Source organism: Eumetopias jubatus, unplaced genomic scaffold (assembly GCF_037043125.1).
Source record: "Eumetopias jubatus isolate StellerSeaLion01/CBP00866 unplaced genomic scaffold, mEumJub1_p1.0 scaffold_1, whole genome shotgun sequence".
Taxonomy (NCBI): Eukaryota; Metazoa; Chordata; class Mammalia; order Carnivora; family Otariidae; genus Eumetopias; species Eumetopias jubatus.
The window spans coordinates 197,496,972-197,524,604 of NW_028274807.1; the positions used below are offsets into that span (position 1 = coordinate 197,496,972).

The 27,633-nt window shown below is 53.6% G+C and overlaps 2 protein-coding genes across 4 annotated transcripts; one reads left to right on the plus strand and one right to left on the minus strand.

Moving 5' to 3' along the window:
• Positions 1 to 33: 33 nt before the first annotated feature.
• TLR9 (toll like receptor 9) lies at positions 34 to 16,698 on the plus strand. Of its 3 annotated transcripts, XR_015769311.1 has the most exons (3): positions 34 to 3,179; positions 4,106 to 8,438; positions 10,031 to 16,698. XR_015769311.1 is itself a non-coding variant. In XM_028124239.2 (2 exons), exons 1-2 carry the CDS (start codon positions 3,177 to 3,179, stop codon positions 7,199 to 7,201), a joined length of 3,099 nt encoding a protein of 1,032 aa, XP_027980040.1. In that variant the 5' UTR covers positions 34 to 3,176; the 3' UTR covers positions 7,202 to 8,807. The 3 variants fall into 3 exon arrangements, 2 of the variants coding, with proteins under 2 accessions (XP_027980040.1, XP_087884289.1); XM_028124239.2 differs by lacking the exon at positions 10,031 to 16,698 and having other exon boundaries at positions 4,106 to 8,807; XM_088028163.1 differs by lacking the exon at positions 10,031 to 16,698 and having other exon boundaries at positions 4,151 to 8,807.
• Positions 13,471 to 27,633, minus strand: ALAS1 (5'-aminolevulinate synthase 1). The gene is made up of 11 exons (XM_028124390.2): positions 27,457 to 27,633; positions 26,273 to 26,492; positions 23,279 to 23,506; positions 22,153 to 22,302; positions 21,513 to 21,735; positions 20,077 to 20,261; positions 19,135 to 19,314; positions 18,632 to 18,796; positions 16,529 to 16,797; positions 15,694 to 15,856; positions 13,471 to 13,777 (listed from the first exon to the last, which is right to left on the minus strand). The coding sequence occupies exons 1-11, from the start codon at positions 27,616 to 27,618 to the stop codon at positions 13,617 to 13,619; spliced, it is 2,106 nt and encodes a 701-aa protein (XP_027980191.2). The 5' UTR covers positions 27,619 to 27,633; the 3' UTR covers positions 13,471 to 13,616.

Below are 27,633 nucleotides of genomic sequence, written 5' to 3' on the forward strand. Positions count from 1 at the left end.
CTGCCCTCCCTCAACTCGGAAGGGGCCTGTCAGCCTGCTAGGTGGGGCTGCAGCACCCCGGCTACAGGTATATGGGAGAGAGAGAGAGAGAGAGAGAGAGAGAGAGTGTGTGTGTGTGTGTGTGTGTGGACACAAGCCTCACACTGGTTGCCTTGTTGATGGGAGCTCAGCCCGAGAGGCAGGCACACCTTCGCCATGATAGGGGGCATCTGGGCATATTCATTTCCTATGGCCGCTGTAACAAAGTACCAAACATAGCGGCTTAAACCCACACAGATTTGCTGCCCTAGTAGTTCTTGTAAATCTAAGGCTGAAGTCTGACAGGGCTGACATCCAGCTGTTGGCAGGACTTGTTCCTTCTGGAGGCCTCCGGGGCGAGTCTGTGACCTTCTCCAGCTTGAAAGGCTGCCCACATTCCTTTGCTCATGGCCCCGACTCCCTCCTCAAAGCTGGAGAGGTAGCATCTTCTCTGTGATTCTGCTTCCTTCGGCTTCCCGGTCACATGGCCTCCTTCTGTAGTCAGATCCTCCTCTGCCTCTGTCTTCTAAGGATTATTTTCACTTCCCCACTTTCCAGATACTCTCCCCACCTCAGGATCCTTCACTTAATCCCACCTGCAAGGGCCCTTTTGTCCTGTATAGGAACGTATCCACATGTTTGGGGATTAGGCCACGGATCTCCTTGGGGCATTCTTCAGCCTGCCACACTGGGTCTGCTCTGCCTCCTGGACCCTTTGGGGCTGAGGTGTAGACCTTGGACCTCTAATCTGTGCGCATGTGTGCAGACCTGAGCTCTGTCAGTTTGTTGGTCCTCTCTGCTACTTTTGTTCCTGCCCCCGAGGGTCTGGCTCCCTGGTCCCTGGGACTCTGGGAGAGTCTCCTTTAGGCTCGGGGATTCAGCAGGAGCCAGAACTTCAGCCCATGCCTCTGAGAAGGGGGTGAGAGGCCCCTCCTATCCCAGGTGGGAGGTGTGCGGGGGTGGGGGCATGAGGGGTCATTGGCTAGGATTCAGCTGCTGAGTGGGCACCGTCTTTCTCTTGGGAGCATGTCTTGGGCTGGGGCTCCGGAGAGTGTCCCATCCCCAGGGCCTTTCGCAGCCCCTACTCAAGACCCTAGAATTATACAAAGGAGAGCTGGAACCCTAGCTAGGACCCAGAGAAGGAGGCCTACCCTTGCCCACCCCAAACACTGGCTCCCAGGTGGGCAGGAAGACAGTGGCATTGCCCCCCTCACCACTGCTGAAGCCCTGGGCCTAGGTACCAGCTGGATGCCCGGCAGCCGGGAGCCTGCCTGCCATGACAGCCACCCAGAAGTGGGCATGGAGAAGCAGGGGTGGGCAGGTGTCCAGCCCTGCGTCCTCCCAGCAGAAGCTCTATTTGTTCATTCATTAATTCATTCAGCCATCATTCAGAGACATTTTCTCTGCCCAGAGCTGAGTGCTGGAGACTCATGGACTCAGTAAATATTGAGCACCTATGATGTCCTGGGCACTGTGCTGGACCCTGCGTATACAGACAAAAAACTCTTGCCATTGAGAAGCAGAAATTCCAGGGCGCCTGGGTGGCCCAGTCGTTAAGCGTCTGCCTTCAGCTCAGGTCATGGGATCGAGCCCTGCATTGGGCTCCCTGCCCAGTGAGGAGTCTGCTTCTCCCTCTCCCTCTCCCTCTGCCCCTCTCCCTGCTTGTGCTCTCTCTTTCTCTCTGTCTCAAATGAAGAAATAAAAATCTTAAGAAAAGAAGCAGACATTCCAGTAGGAGAATAGGACAATATACAATAGACCATGGAAAATCAATGATATGTTAGCAGGTAAAAAGTTACGACAATGAAAAGCAGCAGGTAAAGGGGCTGAGTGGTATCAGATCTAGGGTGAGAGGTTTAAAAGGAGGTCAGGGAAGGCCTCCAGAGGGTCATGTGTGAGCCAAGATACAAAGGAGGCAATGGAGGGGGCCAAGTGAATAGGAAAAGAGTTTCCAGGCAGAGCAAACAGTAAGTCCAAAGGCCCTGGGGCAGGAGACTGCATGGAAGTATTCAAGCCCCAGCCAAGGAGGCCAGTGTGGCTGGAGATTGGTCAGGGGGGCCATGGGAGGGCAGATCTCATAGGACCTTGTTGGCCATGATGTGGACTGTGCCTTGGATTCCAGAAAGGGCCAGGAAGGAGTCTGAGCCGAGGAAGGGCCTAGTGTGATTTAGGGGCGGAATGTGAATAGGCTGTGGGGTGTGAGCACAGAAGCAGGGCAATCCGTGGGGCGGCAGTGACTGCACTGGTCTAGGCGAGAGATTGAGGATGGCTCAGGCTAGCCTGGTGAATGTGAAGGTGGTGGGCAACGGGCAGATTCTGAAGCTGGAGCCAACGGGACTTGCCGTGGGCCCAGGTCACCCTGAGGCTTTGGGCCTGAGTCATCTGTTAGGATCAGCTGGGTCAGAGGGAGCGTGGCAAGAGCCATCCCAGCTGGCCTGGCCATGGGGCAGGTGCTCTGACGGGGGCCCCCCCTGGCACACTGGGCACGCAGAAGAGGAAGCCCTGCCCCAGGAGGAAGTGGCAGGCTGCGGTGGAGGCAGGTGCAGCCAAGGTGAGGCCCATGCTGCTGCACCCCCGGGTGTGCCAGGCCCCCCCCCAGAGCTCTGGGGACAGGACCAAGGGGGCAGGAACGGGCAGGTGTGGGAGCCACTGGCCCAAGAGAGCTCCCTTTGGGGCAGGGGCCAAGGGGCTGAGGTGTGAGAGTGCCAGTCCTCTTGGGACAGGGAGTACCCTGGCAGGGGTGTCAGCATGCCTAGCCCACATCTGGTACTGCCCCCAATCCCAGTCTCTCACTGACCTGAAACTGGGCTCTGTGACTGTTTCTCCCCAGACTTTCCCTGATGACAGGTGTGAGGCCTCCAGGGCAGTGGTGGGGTGGGGGTGGTGGGGGAATGGAAAGAGGAAGGATTGAAGGGGCGGTCTGCAAACTGCCTATGCAAATGGCCTCTGACTCAGAGGCCTCTGTCCCGTGCACCCCCCCAACCCTCACTCCAGGCCTGGTGGGGGCGAGGGAGGGGGCTACCAGGTTTTTTCTTAATTCTCACTTCCTCTGTTCTCTGAGCCGATGCGGGAAGGGGCTGTGAGCCCTAAGCATCCTTTCCTGCAGCCGCTGCCCAGTCTGCCAGCCAGGCCCTCTGGAGAAGCCCCCGCTCCCTGTCATGGTAAGACAGCAGCCCTTATTAGCCCTCCAGGGAAGGGGGCAGCGGGAAGTGGTGGTGGTGGGGGGGTGGTTTGGTGGCTGCAGACAATAGTGAAAGGGCTGTCCCTGACGTGGCCCTGAGGACACTCACTGAACCCCGAAGACATCAAAGCAGAAGACTTTCTCTGAGCAAAAAGACCAGAACCCATTGTGTGGCTGGGGATCCTGAGGCCTGGGGCTTTGCTCAGTGGTGGCGCTGGGGCAGCAAGCCAGGTGGACGCCCGGGACTAGACGCTGTCTGGCCCTGTGCTGCCCTCCCTATCTGATCTGTTCTGACCTGCAGTGGGTTGGGTGCTTGGTCTGGGAGAGGTGGGGGAGGGGGAAGAGCTGGGCAGTGCCCTCTCCCCCACCCCCCACCCCCCACCCCCGGCCCCAGCCGGGGCCCCGTGTGGTACTCAGCCCAGACCCTAGCAGAAGACTCTCGTGCCTGCCTGGGACTTCGCCAGAAGCAGAGGGAGGGGTTGGGGGAGGCCGGTGGAGAACATGGAGGGCTTTTCAGGGCAGCTGGGTGGAAGGGAGCCAGGGGTCCCCTGGCTCAGGAAGAAAGAGAAGTGGCCCCTGAGGAAGGAAAAGGGAAGGTGAGGGAGAACCCGGTGGGCCTGCTGACTGCCAGCCTGGCTCTCCTGTCTGGCTGGGGTTTGGTTTTGCGTGAAAGTTCTAGATCATGAGTCTGGATTCCAGGTCTCAGACGCAGCTCTGACTTGAAGGCTGGTTCTGAGACCCGAGTCTACGTTCTCCGTGAGCCTTAGACCGGGGTGGGTGCTGAGCAGAGGCAGGAGCCTCCCCGGGGAGGGCTTGGAGAGAGGGTTTTGGGAGCCCTGCTGGGAGCCCCCAGGAAGTGGGGGCAGGTGGAGGCGGGGCTGCAGCTGTACTCTCACAGGCCCGCAGGGCCCCTGCTGTGGCGCCCTGCACCCCCTGTCTCTCCTGGTGCAGGCTGCCGTGCTGGCCGTGGTTCTGGCCCCGGGCGCCCTGCCTCCCTTCCTGCCCTGTGAGCTCCAGCCCCACGGCCTGGTGGACTGCAACTGGCTGTTCCTCAAGTCTGTGCCCCGCTTCTCGGCGGCAGCGCCCCGCGGGAACATCACCAGCCTCTCCCTCTACTCCAACCGCATCCACCACCTCCACGACTCCGACTTTGTCCACCTGTCCAGCCTGCGGCGTCTCAACCTCAAGTGGAACTGCCCCCCCGCCGGCCTCAGCCCCATGCACTTCCCCTGCCACATGACCATCGAGCCCAACACCTTCCTGGCCGTGCCCACCCTGGAGGACCTGAACCTGAGCTACAACGGCATCACCACTGTGCCCGCCCTGCCCAGTTCCCTCGTGTCCCTGTCCCTGAGCCGCACCAACATCCTGGTGCTGGACCCTGCCCACCTTGCAGGCCTGCACGCCCTGCGCTTCCTCTTCCTGGATGGCAACTGCTACTACAAGAACCCCTGCCGACAGGCCCTGCACGTGGCCCCAGGCGCCCTCCTGGGCCTGGGCAACCTCACACACCTGTCGCTCAAGTACAACAACCTGACCGTGGTGCCCCGCCTTCTGCCCCCCAGCCTGGAGTACCTGCTCTTGTCCTACAACCACATCATCACCCTGGCCCCCGATGACCTGGCCAATCTGACGGCCCTGCGCGTGCTTGACGTGGGGGGGAACTGTCGCCGCTGTGACCACGCCCGCAACCCCTGCAGGGAGTGCCCCCACGGCTTCCCCAAGCTGCACCCTGACACCTTCAGCCACCTGAGCCGCCTTGAAGGCCTGGTGTTGAAGGACAGCTCTCTCCACAGCCTGAACCCCAGGTGGTTCCTCGGCCTGGGCAACCTCCTGGTGCTGGACCTGAGCGAGAACTTCCTGTACAGCTGCATCACCAAAACCAAAGCCTTCCATGGCCTGGCCCGGCTGCGCAGACTCAACCTGTCCTTCAATTACCACAAGAAGGTGTCCTTCGCCCACCTGCATCTGGCGCCCTCCTTCGGGAGCCTGCTGTCCCTGCAGGAGCTGGACATGCATGGCATCTTCTTCCGCTCGCTCAGCGAGACCACGCTCCGGCCGTTGGCCCACCTGCCCATGCTCCAGCGTCTGCATCTGCAGTTGAACTTCATCAACCAGGCCCAGCTTGGCATCTTCGGGGCCTTCCCGGGCCTGCGCTACGTGGACCTGTCAGACAACCGCATTAGCGGAGCTGCAGGGCGGGCGGCGGGGGCCACGGGGGAGGCGGGCGGGGTGGAGAAAGTCTGGTGGCTGTCCAGGGACCTGGCTGCGGGCCCACCGGGCACCCCGAGCTCTGAGGACTTCATGCCAAGCTGCAGGACCCTCAACTTCACCTTGGACCTGTCGCGGAACAACGTAGTGACGATCCAGCCGGAGATGTTTGCCCAGCTCTCGCACCTGCAGTGCCTGTGCCTGAGCCACAACAGCATCTCTCAGGCGGTCAACGGCTCACAGTTCGTGCCGCTGAGCAGCCTGCGGGTGCTGGACCTGTCCCACAACAAGCTGGACCTGTACCACGGGCGCTCCTTCACCGAGCTGCCGCGGCTGGAGGCCCTGGACCTCAGCTACAACAGCCAGCCCTTCGGCATGCGCGGCGTGGGCCACAACCTCAGCTTTGTGGCGCAGCTGCCGGCCCTGCGCTTCCTCAGCCTGGCGCACAACGCCATCCACAGCCGCGTGTCCCAGCAGCTCCGCAGCGCCTCGCTGTGGGCCCTGGACTTCAGTGGCAATGCCCTGAGCCAGATGTGGGCAGAGGGGGACCTCTACCTGCACTTCTTCCAAGGCCTGAGGAACCTGGTCCGGCTGGACCTGTCCCAGAATCGCCTGCACACCCTCCTGCCCCGCAACCTGGACAACCTCCCCAAGGGCCTGCGGCTGCTGCGTCTTCGTGACAACTACCTGGCTTTCTTCAACTGGAGCAGCCTGGCCCTCCTCCCCATGCTGGAGGCCCTGGACCTGGCGGGGAACCAGCTGAAGGCCCTGAGCAACGGCAGCTTGCCGAACGGCACCCGGCTCCAGAGGCTGGACCTCAGCAGCAACAGCATCGGCTTCGTGGTCCCCGGCTTTTTCGCCCTGGCCACGAGGCTGAGAGAGCTCAACCTCAGCGCCAATGCCCTCAAGACGGTGGAGCCCTCCTGGTTTGGCTCCGTGGCAGGCGCCCTGAAAGTCCTAGACGTGACCGCCAACCCGTTGCACTGCGCCTGTGGGGCGGCCTTCGTGGACTTCTTGCTGGAGGTGCAGGCCGCAGTGCCCAGGCTGCCCAGCCACGTCCGGTGTGGCAGCCCCGGCCAGCTCCAGGGCCACAGCATCTTCGAGCAGGACCTGCGCCTCTGCCTGGACGAGGCCCTCTCCTGGGACTGCTTCGGCCTCTCGCTGCTGGCTGTGGCCCTGAGCCTGGCTGTGCCCATGCTGCACCACCTGTGTGGCTGGGACCTCTGGTACTGCTTCCACCTGTGCCTGGCCTGGCTGCCGTGGCGCGGGCGACAGCGGGGTGCTGCCGCCCTGCCCTACGATGCCTTCGTGGTCTTCGACAAGGAGCAGAGCTCGGTGGCCGACTGGGTGTACAACGAGCTGCGGGTCCAGCTGGAGGAGCGCCGCGGGCGCCGGGCGCTGCGCCTGTGCCTGGAGGAACGTGACTGGCTGCCCGGCAAAACGCTCTTCGAGAACCTGTGGGCCTCGGTCTACAGCAGCTGCAAGACGGTGTTCGTGCTGGCCCACACGGACCGCCTCAGCGGCCTCCTGCGTGCCAGCTTCCTGCTGGCCCAGCAGCGCCTGCTGGAGGACCGCAAGGACGTGGTGGTGCTGGTGATCCTGCGCCCCGATGCGCACCGCTCCCGCTACGTGCGCCTGCGTCAGCGCCTGTGCCGCCAGAGCGTCCTCCTGTGGCCCCGGCAGCCCAGCGGCCAGCGCGCCTTCTGGGCCCAGCTGGGCACCGCCCTGACCAGGGACAACCGCCACTTCTACAACCGGAACTTCTGCCGTGGCCCCACAACGGCCGAATAGCCCGGGGACGGCCCAGGCCACCCCGCCATGCCACTGCCCGGCCTCCCCTGCTCCCCACCGGGCATGTAGCAGGCGCTCAATAAGCAGACGCCCCTCGGAGGCCCAACGGCTAACCCTGAGCTCACTGGAGGCGTGAGCGGGAGGCCAGAAGGGGGACTGCGCCAGGCTTTCCTGCCTGCAGTGAGGAGGGACAAGAGGTGATTTGGGAGAAATTGCCAAGCAGGAGAAGCGGGGGCCCAGACACCGCAGGTCTGCAGGGCAGGGAAGCTGCTGAGGACAGTTGTGTTGACGAGCATCTTCTCAGGGGAGTCTGAGGAAGGTCCCTGAATGTGGTCTCGGTCCTTCGCAGAGAGCAGGCTGGGTCTCCTGTCCCATCCAGGCCCCTCCTCACACGCCCTCCCCTCCCCATCCCCCGCCGCTCCAGGCAGCCCAGGGCAGGCTGGGTCGTATACCCGCCTCAGGATCTGCCTCCCACACCCGCACGCCTGAAAATGCCTTGAGGGCAGAGAACTGGCAGGCCTGCTTCATTCCTGGCCCCCAGCAAAATCCTGAGGGGCAGCGGCCCTGGTGAGTGTTCATTCCGGCGGGGGAAAGCGTTGTGCGGAGTTCAGGGGGCCGTTTGCGCCATCTGGTGGTCATGCCTGTGCTGTGCCCAGGAGGCGGGCCCGGGGTTGGGGCGAAGCCTCTAAGTAGCTCCCGGCAGCAGGGAGCTGGGAGCCACAGAGATGCTAGAGTGGGCTCACAATCCGTCCCTTTCCGTTTTCACCTAGAATGGATACTGGGTCTCTCTGTACTGACATCAAAGGGACACCTGGGTGAGCCACCACCTGGCTACAAAGGTGGGGCCTGCCTTCCCGGCCCCTGCATTTCACCGCGGATTGCCCTTAGGTGGGAGAGAGCCTCATCTGATGAGGGTGGAGCACGCGTGTACATTTCTAGTTCTGATATCCAGCGTAGGGTTCCAGACACTGCTTGGAGCACCAATGACTGGTGTTTGGAGACAGCCGAGTGTGTGGGGAGTTGTGGGTCACGTCAGGCCCGGAGCCTTGGCGGTTGCTTTGTCCTGGACTACTGCCTCACTGTCCCCACAAGTGAACCTGCCCTCTGAGGAGCAGAGGAGACGTGTGCAGCCGGACAGCTGACGCTGGGGCCCGGGGTGGCCGGAGAGTGGAACCAGCTCGGCTGGCTCAGGACAGCTGGGGGCCGGCCCAGCCACTTCAGGTCTCTGCGGTGGAAGGTGGGTGCTGGCCGAAGACTTGGCTATAACCTTACACAGCCTGACTGTGGGCAGCCCTGGGGTTTGAGGGGGAGCATAGCTGGGAGAGAAATGTAGGCCAACTTCCTCTTTCTGACTTGGGCACAGGGAATCCTGTGCTAGGCTGGTGGCCCCTGTTATCTGCTTGCCTGACAGAAAGAGGGGCGCCTGGGTGGCTCAGTCGGTTAAGCGTCTGCCTTCAGCTCAGGTCATGATCCCAGGGTCCTGGGATCAAGTCCCGTGTCAGGGTCCTTGCTCAGCGGGGAGTCTGCTTCTCCCTCTGCTGCTCCCCCTGCTTGTACTCTCTCTGACAAATAAATAAATAGAATCTTTAAAAAAAAAAAAAAAAAAGGAAGAAAGACAGGTCTGATCCACCAACTGGAAGTCCCACATGGGCTCTGTCCTGTCTTGAGAGGCCTGTTAGATTCTGGAGGAGAGGACCGAGGCTCGGCATGGCCCCGCATACTCCCTTGGCCTGTGCCTGGGGAGAAAAGAAAACAAGAACTGTCTTTCGGCCAGGCTGGAGTCTAGGGGAAGCCCCGGCCGCACGGCTCGTGGGCTGATCTGGCCGCGTCTAGGAGCAGGAAGCAGGGCCTTATCCAGGGCCCCACAGTTTGCATGTGGGGAGCACCATCTGCCTGTCTCTCAGGACAGCTGAGTCTGCCTTCAGGCAGTTCTCAGATAGAATCCTCATGTACCCACCCACCCACTCATGCTCACACTCCTGGTTCTTTTGGGGCTTCGGATTCAGAAGAGCATTTTCCGAATGTTTGAATTGGAGCTCGGAGTTATGGTAGGACAGTTGGCTTGGCCTAAGTGAGTCTGAGGGTCCATGGTCCTTGGTTCAACCTGCAGAAAAAAGATCTGCTGTCTACAGGATCAGAAGGGGCAGACCTCCATTATCCTGGGTGTTAGGCTCAGGTGGGGCTGGGGGAGAGGCGGCTGCCCCTGCACTGTGCTCAGGAAGGGCGCTTGTGGTTGACTCCAGGCCCTCTCCTCCGCGCTGCTGGACACCCTTGACCATGAGCACTAGCTGCGACCTCGCCCCTCAAGGCTGGGGAAGAGTGGGACTCAGGTCAGGCTACCTGGGCTAACTATTGGCTCTGCCATTTGGATTATCTCGGGCAGGCGACCTCCTGTTTGGAGCCTCAGTTTGCTCATCTATAAATGGGGGTGGCCAGGGTTACTCTGCCGGCTATTAAGAAGGCTTGATGCTAATGCATGTGAAGGTCTGAGAAACTAGCAGCCCTCAGCCGTCATTATTAGGTAAGGGGCTTCTGCGGAGGACAGCTAGCTGATGCGGCTTCGGTATTTTATCTCTGTAACCCAGAGACTGATCCTCCACCCAGAGCACTGAATGGGGTTCAGAGGCAGATGTGGTTGAATTAGAGGCACGTGAAGCTGCGAGCGGGCCCCTGGGGTTGCCTCCTGTGCTTTTTGCTGTCATGGGGGCAGTGAGTACTAGACAGACGTCTGGGCACAAGACTTAGGAAAGCCTGATAGGAGGAAAACGTAAATGTAAGAAAATTCTCCCTGCTAAGATTAGAAACGACAACTCTCTCTTTTCCCTCAAGGATACTCTCATGCTCCGGGCATCTATACATTCTTGGAAAACTTCTATCACATCATACATTTCCATACTCAAGTCCTTATTATGATGAGGGAGCAGAAGGCTAGCTGAAGACAAAGCACAAGCTGATACCCTGCAACCTCCCTGCACCCCCACTCCTGGCAGGACAGGTGTGTGACACTCTTCCAGCAATCTCCCAACTATCTTAATGCCTTGCCAGAGGGAAAAACAACCTTAGCTTGACGATAGCCAGGCCTCTAGTATCCTAAGGGTCTTCTTTAACATATGAAAATCCTTTTGAAACCTCCCTTTTCCGGGGCACCTGGGTGGCTCAGTCATTGGGCTTCTGCCTTTGGCTCAAGGGGTCCTGGGATCTGGGATCCAGCCCCGCAACTGGCACCCTTGCTCTGCGGGAAGCCTGCTTCTCCCTCTCCCACTCCCCCTGCTTGTGTTCCCTCTCTCGCTGTGTCTCTCTCTGTCAAATAAGTAAATAAAATCTTAAAAAAAAAAAAAAGAAACCTCCCCTTTCCTTACTTCCCCCAACTGCTGAGTATATAATCAGCCAGTTCTCAAGATCCCTAGGGGAGCAGGTGTTTCCACCCACGGGTTCTGTCCCCGGGCTTTAATAAAACCACCTTTTTGCACCAAAGATGTATCAAGAATACTTTCTTGGTCGTTGGCTCTGGACTTCACCCCACCAAACCTCACCTATATTCTAAAACCAAATCAATTAGAAGCCCAGCGCCTTATTTTGAAGCAGTTCACAAATCCTGTCCACTTCCTGCAGACGGCTCCATCATCCTGTGTTCTCATAACCATGAGTAGCAGTGAGGAGCAAAGGGGCGTGACCAACCCCCTTGACCCAGCAAACTCTGGGTCTTATGAGAAGGAAGTGGGGGGATCTTGCTAAGTGTTCAGAGAGAAACAGGACTTGCACTAGAGGGAACAAGTCACCCTGGGAGGAAGGGGGCGGAGGGAGTTCCTGCCAGGTGTAGGAGTGTAGGGGACGATGGGAAAGCCCGGCCAGTGCCCTGGAGGGACCGGGGCTGGGAAAGCAAGTGAGGCGTGTTTCCCGAGCAGAAACGAACCGTGTGCTGGTTGCAAGGTGACGGGACTTGCATCAGGCCCAGGGGCCTGCCTAGATTGGTGGCTTTGATGGGACCAGGACTCGGCCGCTCTCTCCAGGCCCAGTCCAGAGAAGGGGGCGCCCCGGGAAGGCGTGCCAGGACAACTGTGTCCAGGGAGGAGAAAGCACAGCCACCTAGAGATAAGAGCAGGGGGGCAAGGCCAAGCGTTCTCTGTCCTCCAGCGGCTTGTGGTTTCCTCAGCTCACTTCTGCTTTCCGGTGACGTAGACTTGGATGTTTCCCCTGGTCCCTGTTATGGGCTCAATGCGTACGTCCCAAATTCACGTATTACAGTCCTAACCCCGACGTGGTGACCTTTGGAGGTGTGGCCCTTGTGATGGGATTACTGGCCTTAGGAGAAAGAAAAAAGCAGTGCTCTCTCTCCACCCCCGTTCTGAGGAAAGGTCATGTGAATTTATAGCGAGGAGAGACTGGTCTGCAAGCCAGGAAGAGAGCTCTCGCCCAGAAATGAATCTGCTAGCACCTTGGTGTTGACCTTCCCGGCCTCTGTAACTGTGAGAAATGGAGGTCTCCGGGTGTCTGGTGCCTGCAGTGGTTAGGGCGGCCGAGCAAAGAAAGCCCCCTCTCCTTCATTCAGCACGCATTTGCTCAGTGTGTGCTGCGTCAGGTGCTGTTGCTGGCCGATACAGAAAGGGGATACAGAAGGGGGAGGACAGGGCGGATGACCAACGGGGGCAAAGTCATTGCGGGTGGTGACCAGTGCTCTGAAGGGCAGCACAGGAGGAAGTCAAGTGACGGGAAGAACAGAGGGGCTGGGCTGCCTCATCCTGGGGGCTCAGGGAAGGTCTCCTCAGGACCCTTGCCCTGTGGAAAGATGGGCAGCTGCGCCAGGATCCAGAGTAGCGAACCCCAGGGAAGAAACAATGGCTAACACCAAGGCCTGGAAGCCGGGAAGCACCTGGGGGAGCTGAGGCCTGGGAGTGTGCGCCAACAGGGAGCAGATGGGAGGTGGGATGGGCTCCCCACCTCGGAGAATGCGGTCAGCCTGTGTGAGGAAGCTAGAACTTAACCTGAGTGCCACTGGAAGGCCCAGGAAAGTTTTCTGCAGGGGAGGAACACAATCCGCTTTAGAATTTTAAAAAGCTCTCTCAGGCTGCCACGTGGGGTCGAGGCTGGGGCAGATGCCAGGATGATGGCGGCACCCCCGGGATCACAGCAGCAGGGCTGACGAGAATTGGCCCGGCCTGAGATGGAGCTTACAGGTAGAACTTAAGAGGACTCAAGTGAGTCTCAAGTGAGGAAAGAGAGCAGACTTCTTCTCCGTGAGGAGCCAGCACAAGCTGGTAGAGGCCGGGGAGGCGGGCGGACCAGCTGCCCCGGGCCTGTGTGGCTCAAGAGGCTTGTCTGCCGGCCGTCAGCGGCCAACAGCTGGGAACGGGAACCCAGGCTGGGGAGGTCGCATGGCGTGAGGGGGAGCGCCGCGGGCAGTTACTGTGAAACTGGGGGGGCTCGGCCTTCAAAGGAGGACCAGCTCATGAAGCAGGAGGGCCGTGTTCAGGAAAGGTTAGTGACACAGAAGCTAGAGGAGGAACCTGTGAAGGCCAAGGACAGCCAGCCACCTCAAAGACCCCTGGGGGGGGGGGGGTCAGTGAGAGGAAACCAGAACCACTGGATTTGGCGAGGTAGAGGCAAGACATGGTAAGAAAAGAGCAGCCTCCACAGGGAACAGGATGAGGGAGCAAGTGGGGCAGCAAAGCAGAAAACAGGCAGAAGAGAGGGGTGTGGTAGCAGCCAGCAGGGGGTCTAGGCGGAGGGAGAGCCTGTTTATTTTTAAGGTGGACAACAAAGCCTGCTGCAGGCCGAGGGTGGCAAATCCATGACCGAGGGGCTTAGAGAGGGCTGTAGGAAGGCACTAGGAACCAGGGGACACAGAACACACGCGGAAGGAGTCAGAGAGGAGCGCGAACACCTGCACCGTCCCTGGAAGGAACACCATCACAGGTGGCAGGGGCAGATGGGCTGGAGGACTAGGTGGCGACAGACAAGCGTTCCCTCCTACTGTCCTACCTTCAGAGCGAAGCCTGAGGCCAAGGCGGTGGCGGGGGAGGGACAGCAGGGAGGGTGACAGAGATCAGAAGCCGAGTGATGGGGGGCGCCGCCAGGTGGCTGGCGTGGCGGGCAGCCGAGAGGTAGCTGCGTTCAAGCCGAGGAGGAAGCCCTGCCGCTCCAGCAGGGGCTGAGGCTATTACCAGAGGGGCCAGTGTATGTTCCTCATCACTTCACAGAGTGCCACCACATAGACCGCATTGAAAGGGAGGAAAAAATGATTTCTTTGATTCAGTGGCCAATAACAGGAGGACCCATCACACAAGAATTTATTTCCAGGACTGTGCTTTTACTATAGATTAAAATTTAATATAATTTAATTCACATATAAAGACAGCTCTGGAGACTATCTGGATATGACATGGCCTGGGGTTAAGTAACTGAGGTCATGACACACTCAGGCCTGGGCAGATACCAACTTGCTCATGCCGGAGAAGTAGGATTTCTCTCTTTCACTCATCACTTCGAAATGCAGTGGCCTCCTGCAGAAGTTGCACTCGGCTGAAGAATGTGGCTTGAGTTCCAGCCCCACTCGCTTCCACGTGGCCAGCAGATTCTCTGTGAGGAGTTTTTAAAAATTGAAGGGAGTATGTATCCAAGAGAAGTGCAAACATAGGCCCACGCAAAAAGTCGAACACAAACATTGGCAGCACTGTTATCTTCCTAACAGTCAAAAAGCAGAAACAACCTAAATGTCCACGGACTGATGGACAAACACCATGTGGTATATCCACACCAAAGAAGATTAGTTGGTACTAGGAAGAAAGAGAGGATTCATGCTACAACGTGGATGGGCCCCGAAAACACTGTGCTGTCAAAGAAGCCAAGCACACAGGACCCATGCAGTGTTACATGGAAAGTAAAGCCTGGGCACCTCCACAGGGGCAGAAGGGGGGTCAGCAGCTGATAGGGGCTGGGGATGGGGAAATACGCAGTGGCTGCTTGTGGGTATGCGGTTTCTCTCTGGGCTGATGAAAATGTTCTGGAATCAGATAGTGGTGACGGTTGCCCAACATCACGACATACTTAGAACCCATGGAACTGTGTACTTTGTGTATATATTTTTAAAGATTTTATTTATTAATTTGCACGCACACGTGAGAGAGAGCGTGCGCGAGAGCACAAGCAGGGGGAGTGGCAGGCAGAGGGAGAAGCAGGCTCCCTGCTGAGCAAGGAGCCCAATGCAGGATTCGATCCCAGGACTCTGGGATCATGACCTGAGCCCAAGGCAGCCGTTTAACCAACTGAGCCACCCAGGCGTCCTGGAACTGTATACTTTAAAAGGGTGAAATTAAGGGGGCACCTGGGTGGCTCAGTTGTTAAGCGTCTGCCTTCAGCTCAGGTCATGGCCCCAGGGTCCTGGGATCAAGACCCACACTGGGCTCCCTGCTCGGCGGAGAGTCAGCTTCTCCCTCTCCCACTCCCCCTGCTTGTGTTCTCTCTCTCGCTGTATCACTCTCTGTCAAATAAATAAATAAAATCTTTAAGAAAAAAAAAAGGGTGAAATTAGGGGTGCCTGTGTGGCTCAGTCGGTTAAACAGCTGACTCCCTCTTGATTTTGGCTCAGTCATGATCTTAGAGTCAAGAGATCGAGCCCCATGTCATCAGGCTCTGTGCTCAGTGGGGAGTCTGCTTGGGATTCTCTTCCTTCTCTCTCCCTCTGCCCGTCCCCCTTCCCCTCTTCGCACTCACATACTCTCTCTTGCTCTCTAAATGACTCTTTAAAAAAACCAAAAGAGTGAAATCTGTGATATGTGAATTATCTCTCAATAAAGCTATTATAAAAATAAGCAAAAATCGAGAAACAAAACCCAAGTCTGGTTTTGTTTCACACAGCTTCAGGGAAGAAGTTGCTCCAACATCATTCCACTACATTGAAACTGAGCATTCCTGGCAGAATGGCCCCAAAGCCTGCAAGGCAGCAAGACCACCTTGGGGGCGCTCAGGAGGCAAAAGTGACCTGTGGCTGAAAGCAGCACCTCAATCTTTGCCTTTAGGTTGGACATAGAGGGTGCTGGGACGGTTGAACATAGCTGCAAGCCTTATAAAACATTGAGAATAATTACTCTTATGAGAAGAGGTTAGGTGGGGGGTTGCCTCAGGGACCATACACCAGAGAAATGGAGAGAAGCACAGAGCTGACCTCCAGAGGGCCAGGGCTGACTGAGGCCTTCAGGGGCCTCTCTCTCCTTCCCTGCACTAGCCATTCCTGTGCATCTTTGAGTCATCCCGACAAGGGGGCACTGGAAAGAGTGGATGGATGAGCAGGGATGAGCCCTCAGAGCTTCTAAGTCGTGTCTACACCCCCTCAAGCGAATCCAACAACTAAATGTCTTTTACAGTTTTATATCATCTGAGAGCATTCTTAATTTCTTGGAGAGAAGAAACGGATCTGAATGCCTTTGAAGGGCTCTAATCACACAGACTGCAAGGACAGCTTGGTGCAACTTTCTAGCGAGCTCTGTAGTACTCACCGAGGAAGTAGTTCATCATCTGTGGTGTGTGGTGAGGGGTGGGGGCGATCCGCAGGAGCTCCTCCCCGCGGGGCACCGTGGGGTAGTTGATGGCTTGGACGTAGATGTTATGCCTGCTCATTAGTTCATCACAGACTTCGGTGTTTTTAGCAGCATCTGCAACCTAAGTTTGTAACAGAAGGTAAGGTCACCGCAGGACGGACCACCCCTTAGCAGCGATTCTAATGAACACGGCACTCAGGAGGGAGGCTCAGGCTCGAGCAGCGATGCAAGCTGCCACTTAAAGGGCCCAGGAGTGCTTAGTACAGACCAGAGAACTGAAAGCACATTAGAAGGAGATCACACACTGATCTCCCTCCCAGGCTTCAACTCCAGGTGCCACCAGCTGATCCTCCTACCCAGGGATGTGTGTAACTGTGGGAATGAAGCAGCTTTGATTATACTAGCTATATTAATTCTACTAATTCAACTGTGACACCAACAGGGCTACCGTTTACAGTGGAAAGGGCAAGACCTATTTTGAAATTAACTGAATAAAAAGCTAGACTTCAAAGCTAACCATGTGGAGGCTTCTGGAACTTTTTACACAGAAGCTCTTTTAAGGCTAGTGCTCTGGAGAAGGAACCTCTGCTCTAGCCTGCTGGGTTCAAAGGCTTCATTCTCACTGTGAAGTCAGCCCAAGGCAGGAACAGAGCAGAGGGCCACTGACTATATAGCCCCCTGCCCCAGCAGTCACCCTGCGCCAGCCCAACTTCAGGAAGGCGTGAACCAGAACATCCCAGGTCACGTGCGGAGGCACGGCCCCCAGCAAGTCCAGTCCCAGATGGGTCATTACCCGGACAGGGATGATGTGACTGGGGCAGTGGACAACCGGGAGGCCTGCGTCCATGAGCATCTGCCTCATGAGCTTGACGTTGCGCTGGTGCTGGCGGCGAAGCGCCCGCCCCTCCGCACTCTTCAGAACCCGCACAGACTCCAGGGCTCCGGCCAGCAGCATGGGCGGCAGGGAGGTGGTGAAGATGAAGCCGGCCGCATAGGACCGCACAGTGTCGATCAGAGAACTCGTGCTGGCGATGTACCCTCCGACACAGCCAAAGGCTTTGCCTGTGAGGAGAAAGCTTCATTTATTCCGGCAATGGCCCCTATATGTGCCCAGCAGGATGCTGCAGAGCCTCAGAACCCTTTTGTCTTTATCCTCTCTGTGTGCCCTAAGACTCAAGTCAAGGGATGTCCACCCATTTCTGAAAGGGAGAAAGTGGAGGTTAGGGTCCTCCCCTAAATCACAGGACCAAGCTGGTGTCTGACGAGGACCAAAGAACAGGTCTCCACACCAGTCCTGACGCTGGGGGACCTGTCCCCGTGTGTCCCAACAGCGAGCGGCAGCCTCTCGTCCCCCCTGCCTTTCCCACCTAGACTCGCTGTTCCGCCAGCAGGTAAGGTGCCATGTCCCACGGCGGGCCTGGTGCATGTGTCCTCTCACCATGAGTATCACCCTGGGGCCAGAAGGTAACCCAGCTAAGACATGAGCTGTTTTGGTGTGACCAGTATTATTTCCTTCCAAAGTAAACACAAAACTGACAAGCAGCACTACCCGGAGAAACATGAAAACTCGGAACCTGTTAGGGCTGATTTAGGGCCAACCTCCTTTCTCAATTCTCCTTAAATCCCTCTGTATAATCTGTATCTCAAGTTCCAGGGTTAAGGACTGCAAAAGAACCCTTCTAGATGTCAACGCTGTGTTCTGTAAGGAACACCCCTGCTTGAACCCCATGCGGGGCTGGGCTGGCATAAGCTCTTACAGCGGCCAGTCTCTCTCTGCAGCCCGCCCCAGTGCACAGCGACTACACCTTCCCAAGGCCCACGTCACCAGAGCCTGCTGAAAGAAAAGCGTTGCTGGAAGTAAGACACGTGAACGAGTGCTTTCTTCCTGACAAGGCTCTGCCCTGCAACCCCTGGGCCTTCCTGGTCTCCCCAAGGTTCTCAGCCCCGACAGTGCCGAAGGGCACTCTTTTTGGCCTGGCCTTCCTTCACCAAGTGCAGGCTGTGAACTGGCATTTTAGCTAAGTGCTACCTGGGTCTCCAACTCCAATTTTCACTTTTACGATGAAAGGTGAAAAGTGAAAATAGCCTTTGGTGTGTGGCAGCGAGCCATGAGAGAGGCAGTGTGCACCCCAAGCAGCGAGAGTGGCCCCACTGAGCCCCGGCTCCGGGAACCACTCGGCACCCCAGCAGCAGGCCACCACAGCTTTGACCTCGGTCTGTGAGCACCTGTGTCTCTGCTTTACGCCACTTTGGCTTACAAAAGGTTTCAAAGGAACACACTCCACTTTTGGGTCGTGGGGAAACCTATATCGGTGAGGACGCGGAGGGGCAGAGAGATGAACTACCAGCCCAAGGTCACAGAGGTGGGAGTTAGGCAGCCAGGATTCACAGCCAGCAGGCAGCACGGCAACAGCGCCCAGCTCCGTGACACAATGCTTCTCACCCAGGAGCAGCAAATACAAAGTAGAGCTCAGTGCTTCACGCCACCTGAACCTACAGGTCCTCACGAATGCTCTAGGAGAACAGCACTCCATCTTTTTTTTTTTTTTTTTTTTTTTTAATATAATGGAACAATCTGAAGTAGAGAGAGTAAAGGCTGTCGCCATGGCGTGTAGCTAGAACCACAAGTACATTTGCAATGAGCTCGAATGGCAACAGAGAGTATTTCTGTCAGGTGAGGCTGTGAGATTTCCTTTGGTTCTGGGAGCCATGCCTCTATGATTGAAGGGATTCTGCTAAGCTGTACCACCACTGAGCAGATACAAACTGATCCAGAAAGTGGCCCAGGCTTTGTAGGCCACCACCCTGTCTCCTCACCCGATCCTAGCTAGTCCTTGGTCTTGTTAGGAAAATAAAATTTTAATGCAGATTGCAGAATGTGCAGGAGTATACATACCAAGCGTTCCAGAAATGATGTCCATTTTAGGCATAACTCCATCCCGATCGCCAATCCCTCCACCTTGAGCCCCGTACAGTCCCACTGCGTGGACCTCATCCACAAAGGTGATTGCTCCAAACTCATGCGCCACATCACACAGCTCCTCTAGCGGGCACACTGCTCCTGAAGAAAGAGCACACACTCCTCTGAAGAGCTTGCTACTTCACAAATTTCTGTTTCGGTAAGAGTCAGAACAAAATAACTTCTGTTCTAAAGGCATTATTTTAATATTGGGAAAAATAATGAACTTCCCCCAGTTTCTAGGTCATCTTGGGGTCTCAGAGCCTAGTAAGAGCCAGAATAGAAAGTCTACATTCACCCAAACCTACACAATGTCCACCAAATACAAAATCCTAGCAGAGTAAGAAGAAATTGCAAAAACAAAATAAACATCACACTTTCAAAGAGTCCAGGCCTAGTTTCTCATCCAAGGTTTCAGACTGGCCTCTACTTAGACTTACCATCCATTGAGTGGACGGTTTCAAATGCGACAATCTTGGGGACGGCAGGGTCAGATCTTTGCAGCAGTTCTCTGAGGTGGCTGACGTCATTGTGGCGGAAGATGTACTTTGGCACCCGGCTGTTCCGAATCCCTTGGATCATGGAGGCATGGTTCCCAGAATCGGAGTAAATCTCACAGCCTAACGTGATAAAAACAAAAACAAAACACTACTTATTGCCATCTGCACCAAAGACAAATTATTTCCTAGACAGGGGCAACAGACTTTGCCCTGAAAGTGCTGCTTTGCCCAGTAGGAAAGACACTCCCGGCCAGTTTCTTCCTAGGAAAATCCTGAGTAGTGCTTCTCCTTTGAGAAGGCCCATAGGTGTAGAATAACCCAATGGCAGACAACCAATCTGCTTTTACATCCGGCCACCTCATTCCAAACTCCATCAAAAGATAACTACGAATGATTAAGAGAATTCTCCAAAGGATTTTCCTCGAATACAAAGCACATTTGAAGCAATTAGCTTAAGGACAAGCCCCTTATTATTATCTTTTTCTACTGCATCTTCTCATGTGCAATGAGCACTTCATGTCTCAATTCAAGAAAAAATGCTCCCAGGGGCACCTGCGTGGCTCAGTCGTTGAGCGTCTGCCTTCGGCTCAGGTCATGATCCCAGGGTCCTGGGATCGAGCCCCGCATCGGGCTCCCTGCTCAGTGGGAAGCCTGCTTCTCCCTCGCCCACTCCCCCTGCTTGTGTTCCCTCTCTCGCCGTGTCTCTGTGAAAAAATAAACTCTTTAAAAACAAAAAAACAAAAAGAAAGAAAGAAAAAGTGCTCCCAGACACTTTCATTGCTCTTAACTGTTTCTGGTAAGCCCTCTGTATTGTCACTGTCCCTGCTATTCCTGAGAAATCCAAAAACCTCTAAGGCACCAGGACAGGCCTCCTTAACCTACCCGGCATCATCCTAGCCAGAGTGAAGAGGGTTGAGTCGTTGGCCACAAAGCACGAGGAAAACAAGAGTGCTGCATCTTTCCCATGTAAATCAGCCAGCTCCTGCTCCAGGTCCACATGGAATTTACTAGTTCCAGAAATATTTCTGGTACCACCGGCTCCAGCACCATGCTGTTTCAAAGTGTCCCTTTTATTTAAAAAAAAAAAAAAAAAAAAAAAAGGGCAGACAGAAAATAAATCTCATGGTTCCAAATACTCTGTGAATCATTCCTCTCCCCAGGAGCTGGGACACTGAATCTTATATTCATGTAGCAAGTCTCTCACGGTGAAACCAGGGGCCACAAGTTTCAACTGCCTTCATCTTTAGACTAGGTGGCAGGTGTCAACACTAGGGTGAGGATATCCTGAATACTTCTAGGGATCATCAAGAACAAGTGTTTATCACTAGGTACTTAGTATTAGTTGAGTTAATTTACTAAGGCGTCTTTTCTCTGACAAACATCCTTCTCTCCAAACACAACCTCAGTCTCTACCAGCCACATAATGTTAGGAGAGATCTATTATTACACCTCAGACTGGACTCTCTTTAGCAAGCCTCCTTATAGATTTTGGGAAGCAACTCTCTCAAGTGTCTCTAGCCATGGTGAACCTCCCAGAAGCACATGAATGAGGGGATCTACCATCCTTGTTAATGTCTTTCCTCCAGTGCTGCTACATTTGTATCTCTCCATCTGCCTGTGCAAAGTGGCCTACCACTGGAGGAGCAGTAGGAAGTGAATGGACACGAGTAGTCAATGAGCCCATACACTTGAACCCTCACACACAAAGGGGCTCCACCACCTACTTGTCAATTCCAGTCTAAAAGTCACCTGTCGGTATTTTCTTTTTAAGATTTTATTTACTGGGGCGCCTGGGTGGCTCAGTCGTTAAGCGTCTGCCTTCGGCTCAGGTCATGATCCCGGGGTCCTGGGATCGAGCCCCGCATCAGGCTCCTTGTTCAGTGGGGAGCCTGCTTCTCCCGCTCCCACTCCCCCTGCTTGTGTTCCCTCTCTCGCGGTCTCTCTCTGTCAAATAAATAAATAAAATCTTAAAAAAAAAAAGATTTTATTTACTTACTTGACAGAGAGAGAGAGATAGCGAGAGAGGGAACACAAGCAGGGGGAGTGGGAGAGGGAGAAGCAGGCTTCCCATGGAGAAGGGAGCCCGATGCGGGGCTCGATCCCAGGACCCCGGGATCATGACCTGAGCCGAAGGCAGATGCTTAACGACTGAGCCACCCAGGCGCCCCATCTATAGATATTTTTGAAGGCTAAGATAGTATTTGTTATGGCACACTTTCAGCTGCTGAATATTGCCCCCATAAAAGATCCAATCCCTCTAAATCATCAATGTCTTGCCAAATAAAGTCAGTGGTATCTGAAAGCTGAGGGCTACTTACATGACTGCCCCACACACTCGTGGGTGGCGACTCATTCCTAGGTAGTCATTGCTACACCAGACTGACACCTGCTTTTTGGTGATCAAAGAGTCCGAATAGTCATCTGCCATGGGGAAGATGTGAGCCCTCCGGTTCACAGTTTTAAAAACTCGATAGGTATGGTCATTTTTTTTCTCATCAATTTTCTTCTCAAAGAAACGATCATACTGAAAAGTGGAAACAGCTAAAACCCAAAAAACAGGACAAACTGATGGTTAGGAAGGCACATCTGGGTTTTGGCAAGAGACCTGGGTTCCAACCCCAGCTTGGGCATCCAACAGCAGGGCAATTCTGGACAAATTAATGAAGTACTCACGTGAGCCAGTTATAGGACATCCTCATTTTGAGACCGTGAAGGTCTCAAATGAGACTGTGTATGTCAATTGTTTAGCACAGGGCCAGGGCATAAAAAGTAGGTATTAAGGGAGAAAAGGCAGGTTACCAACAGGGTTTGTATTTACTATGGCCGAGAACACCTTCCTGCATCAAGCAAGAGACATGGCTTTTAATCCTCAACTCACCATGCAATTTTGTGTTTAATCTAACATATGTTTAAGTTAAAAACCCTCTCATGCATCAGACAAGTAACCATGAGACCTACATTTTGGCAAGTTATCTTGAAGAAGATGGGACACTCTTTCCGGTCTTTGCTTTCGCATGATATCCTGGAAGTTCTTCAGCAATCCACTTGTCTCCCCTTCGTCGGCCTTCACACTAATCACACTGGGGTTCACTGAGGTTTGGGCAACCTCTGTAACAAAAGTAACAAGAAAAGAGGACAAACAATTCTATTCTGAGTTCATAATACTTTCCAGAAATATTGTCAGAAATGAATTACTGCCTAGTTCACCAAAAAAAGCTGATCATAACCAAAGTTAGTAGTAACTGAATGTATGAGGCTTTTCTTCTCCCCTTCTATTTTAATGGCCAATGCCTGGTGTTGTTTTGTTTTCAGAGCTACCAGACAGCTTTAATGAATATTAGAGTCCAAAGCTTTCTAGCTGGTTGGCAGGTCTTCCCCACCTTCCCGCTCCACCCAACCCTAATCTCAATTTTCTTCATGGAAGACAATTCCAGCCATACGCATCATTTCCGCTGGTGCGGTTTTCTGGGGACTTTTGGTGCTCTGTGGCTATAGCCGCAACTGGAATTAAAGTTGCCTCCTAATGACCATCAGTAAGACACACAGCTTGGGAGTCCGAAGACCATCTGTTACTGCAGGAACACTATTTTTTACCTTTTATCCCACCGATGGCAGGAAAGAAACAAAGGGCAGTTGGTTAACAGCTTATGCCAGCAGGGTATTTTCAGAAATGAAGCAATTACTACAAAAAGTGGTCACATCCTGGGTGCCTGGGTGGCTCATATGGTTAAGCGTCTGCCTTCAGCTCAGGTCATGATCCCAGAGTCCTGGGATCGAGTCCCACATCGGGCTCCCTGCTCCTTGGAGCCTGCTTCTCCCTCTGCCTCTCTCTCTCTGTCTCTCATGAATAAATAAAATCTTGAAAAAAAAAAGTGGTCACATCCTACCCACACACCCAAGAAAGAAAGTCCCACATTTTCTCAAGCAGTCCTTTGACTATCTTGATGACCTTCCTCCTTGGCCCTAAATGAGGACGTTTTTTATACAAATGCTACCCTAATAATAGCTCATACATAAATCTGAAGGATCAAAAGAACCAAAGGGACCTCTTGGTTCTTCCTAATGGTTCCAGTCATGTGTTTACCTTTCCTCACGGCATGCATTTCCTGCACATCCTCCTGAAGCTCGAGACTGGCTTTGCAGAAGACACTGCTGCCCTTCTGGCTCATCTGGGCTGCCAGGAAAGGGCATTTGCTTGCAGTGCCCTGGCTCGTGGCAAGGGAGGGATGTCCAGACGAAAGCTGCGTGCCATCTGGAGTCTGCTGGGATCCATCAGCAGCTTGCTCAACCTCAGCTTTGGCAGTTTTGTCCTCTGGGGGGTGAAATGGAAAAACCGATGCATCAGATCTAGTTGCACAATACACAAGAAAGCCCCTTGTTTCTCCTATTGCCTCAAAGACAAGCTTTATACTTACTCTACACCCACATTTCAGGCACAAGTTTATTTTTATTAGGTTCTGCTAATTGAACTGTTTTCTCATCTGCCTCAGTGGAAACAATGTTTCTGTGAGGAGTTAACTGGCACAATCCAGCTATCTCTTAAACCCATTATTTCTCCCTTATAAATCCACCAAAAAGTAGTATTTTCTAGTTTCAGATTGCCTAGAGTTCTTGAGTTGGAGGACTTCCAGTAAAACTACCCGAAGGACACATAGCGTATTTCATGAGAGGACACACTCTTGAAGATAAATAGAAGCGTTTATACAATTGTTTCCTCTGCTAATATTTTTGAAACAGATTCTTGACAAAGAAGCTTGCTGTTGCAGGCGCCTGGGTGGCTCAGTTGGTTAAGCGACTGCCTTCGGCTCAGGCCATGATCCTGGAGTCCCGGGATCCAGTCCCGCATCGGGCTCCCTGCTCAGCAGGGAGTCTGCTTCTCCCTCTGACCCTCTTCCCTCTCATGCTCTCTATCTCTCATTCTCTCTCTCTCAAATAAATAAAATCTTAAAAAAAAAAAAAAAGAAGAAGAATTTTGTTGTTGCTTAACACATAAACTACTGATTTTCTTCCTAACAAAAGAAATTGGCGGGACGCCTGGGTGGCTCAGTCACTGAGCGTCTGCCTTCCGCTCAGGTCATGATCCCAGGGTCCTGGGATTGAGTCCCACATCGGGCTCCCTGCTTGGTGGGGAGCCTGCTTCTCCCTCTGTCCTGCTCCTCCCCCTGCTCGTGCTCCCTTGCTCTCTCTCAAATAAATAAAATCTTAAACAAAAAAAAAGAAAGAAATTGGGCTAAAATTGAGGTCTTTCGATTGTTGTCTAATAGAGTTCAAATTACTAGTACGCTGAGAAAAAAACCACAGAAAGATCACATTCACACACTTCATCTACTCGCTCATCTAAATGCATCAAAGTGCACTGACTTAACAAAGCTGGCTGGTAATTATGCTTTTAGTCACAATGACTTTCTTCTCCCCTGGAGCAAATTCATTCTCCTTTCTTCTCGTAAAGCCTTATTCTGCATCCTCCTGGAATACTGTGAGTCAGAGGCTAACCTTGCCTACAACTTGGGTAAGATGTCTCAGTACAGTTTTTATTAAAATCTTCTACAAAGTAAAAAAAACTGCTTTGAAGTTCATTTCATTCGTTATAAAAGTAATATACATTCACTGTGGGAAACCTAGAATAATAGTGTTCTATCTCTCAAAAAAGAACCATTACAGGCATCTTGGTAGTTATCTTTTTTCCCTATGTACAAGTTTAAAAAAAGTTTTACTTATTCTGCATGTGCTTGCTTATTTTCCCCTTTCCATTATAAAGATCTAAGCTAGTAAATAGTTTGTGAATATCATTTGCAATGGTTTCCTGAGAGTCTACCAAGTGAACAAGTCATGTTCTACTCAAAATCCTCTATAGCTGGGACAGAATTGTAAAAGAGTATTTTGATTGTTCAGTAAAAAAAAAATAACCCCTAAAAGAGGAAAAGAAATCCTACAAAGGATTAAATCCCTTCTGCTTACAGAACAAAACAAAATAAAACACTCCTTTCTTACAAGGAACACATCCAGAGAATACACCTAAAAGAGCCTGTAAGGTAAATTATTCTCTAGGATTAAGTGAAACCTGAAAAGCCTCATCCTTTCCTGGTAGAGCCAGACCAAAACAAAAGCCAACTCTGATCTCTTTGTTAAAAACAAAATTTAAAAATTCACATACAAAATAAAGATACATGTGTTAAAAAAAATCACTAACAAATTCTGTATGATTCCATTTATTGAGGTTCCTACAGCAGTCAAATTCACAGAGACAGAAAGTAGAATGGTGTCTGCCAGGGGGTGGGGGAGGGGAAGTTAGAGTTGAAGGAGCAGAGTTTCAGTTTGGGATGTTGGAAGACTCTGGAAATTGGACGGTGGTGACAGTTGCACAATAATATGAATGTACTTAATAACACTGAACTGTACAATTGGTAAGAGGTGGTAAGTTTTATGTTAGGTGCATTTTACCACAATAAAAAAATATCTTAAAAAGAAAAAAGGAGAAAAAAGTCACCACTTTTTTTTAAGTCAGAGCTTTAAAAGCCAAAAGCTTCCACTCAATTTTGCTGCAAACCTAAAACTGCTCCAGAAAGTAAAGTCTATTAGTAATAATAATAATAAAAAAAGCCAAAGGCCCAAATATTTAATGAAGAAAAGGTTGAAACAGAACATTCCAACTTTTTTTTTTAGTGTGGAGCAGGCCTGAACTCATGACCCTGAGATCAAGACCTGAGCTGAAATCAAGAGTCGGATGATTCTTGACTGAGAATAAACTGACTGAGCCACCCAGGCGCTTCAGAACATTCCAACTTTATATTTACACAAATGAGGTAGTGATGAACGCTAAAACTCCAAAAGACACCAACATGCAATCCAGAAACCTATAAGGTACACACTGGCCACCGTCTCACTTTTAAAGATGGGAAAACTAAAAGTGCCTACTTGCAGGGTTAGGATGAGATACTCCATGCAAAGAACCAAGCCTGGCACAGAGTACCGCCCTCGGTTACTGTGCCCCTCGTCACCGCTGTGGACTAGAAATGCTTCTAGTCTAGTGATGAATGCAAACACTGCCACCTCCTACGTTATTGCCAATGACACTTACTCTCATTAGCCGGAGGGGTTTCTTTGACCTGCTGACAGTGTACTGTGGAAGTGGACAGGGCCCGAGGGGCTGGCTTGGCCCCAACTTCCATCATCTTAGGGCAGTTTTGGGCATAGAACAACAGAGATTTTCCTGCCTTCTGCAGAAAGGCCTGAGGCACTCGGGATAAGAATGGGCAGCGGCGAACAACAGTCTCCATGTCCGAGAGGGTACACTGATCCTATAGAAAGACAATGAGTGACATCAACACTTGTTAATAATCAGGCAAATACCACAGCAAGGTCACTGGGTTCAGGTGTCACCTGCAGTTTATAGCAAGGGTACCCTTATAACAAGTCTCACTCAAAAATGTCTAAGGACCGCACTCATGTGGGACTCAACTAAGGAGTGGTAACCATACTCTACCCAGGTCACCAACTTCTTCTTTCATTCCCCAGCTCTACACAAAAGCACCTGCAAAGCAACTTTACCAAGTGAAGTAAATGCCGATGATTAACAACCAAGGGGCTGGAACAACGAAGGACAGACAAGTCGGGAACAGGTTTGGGAGGACAGGGAGATGCACGGTGCAGATAAGACACCTTGGCATACACCCGAGTGAAGTGAGGCTAGGGAAGAAGCCACTGTCATCCATCCAGGCAGAGAGGACTCGCAGGGATCCTGAACTGCTCCTGGTCCTCACATCCCCAAACCTGAGGAAGGCACCCAGCTGGGCTCCGGGTCCCTGAGGCAAGGATTTCCCTGAGGTCATCCCCCACAGCCCCAACAGGACAAAACTCAGAGAGGAGGAGACATAAAGAAAGGCAGGGGTAGGAAGGGACGCGGCTGGGGCTAACTGCAGAGAGGCAGGAGCTATAAAGTCGAGGGCATTAGGTCTGGAGTTAGGTGGTGGCCCTGGACAGGGGAAGATCAGAGGTTATCCGGGGTCAAGGGCTCAAGAATAACGGGGAAAAAGTAATTCTAAAGAAGCAGCCGGTTAAAAGGGAATGTAAGAAGGGGGCCGAATGGGGGAAACTGAGGCAACCCAGTGGGCTCAGGGTCTGGAGAGGAACGCTGACCCCAAGGAGGCGAGTGACGGGAGCAGTGGGGGATGGGGTCCCGACGACCGGGCAAGCGGCGCGCGGGCTGGCAGGACACGCGGGGGCTTCCCTGGCCGGCGCCGCACCCAGAGCGCGGGCCCTCACCTGCGCGGAGGACTGCAGAGGAGGAGGAGGCGGCGGCGGCGGCGACGGCGGCGGCGGCAGGCACCCAAACGAACTCCAATCAAACCGGTGCCCTTGTCGGCGAAAAGCCTCAGGCCGCGAGCGCCGTCTTCCTAATATACAGCCGGAGGGAGCGCTGCGCATGCGCTGTGGGCGCGG

What these genes read in the sequence shown, in the direction of transcription:
- ALAS1 (XM_028124390.2), bottom strand. Translation starts at nt 27,618, where the DNA reads ATGCGCAGCGCTCCCTCCGGCTGTATATTAGGAAGACGGCGCTCGCGG. An exon ending in CTCTGCAGTCCTCCGCGCAG is followed by an intron (nt 26,493 to 27,456) that starts GTGAGGGCCCGC and finishes GTCTTTCTATAG; the next exon opens with GATCAGTGTACCCTCTCGGA. An exon ending in AACCCCTCCGGCTAATGAGA is followed by an intron (nt 23,507 to 26,272) that starts GTAAGTGTCATT and finishes TTCACCCCCCAG; the next exon opens with AGGACAAAACTGCCAAAGCT.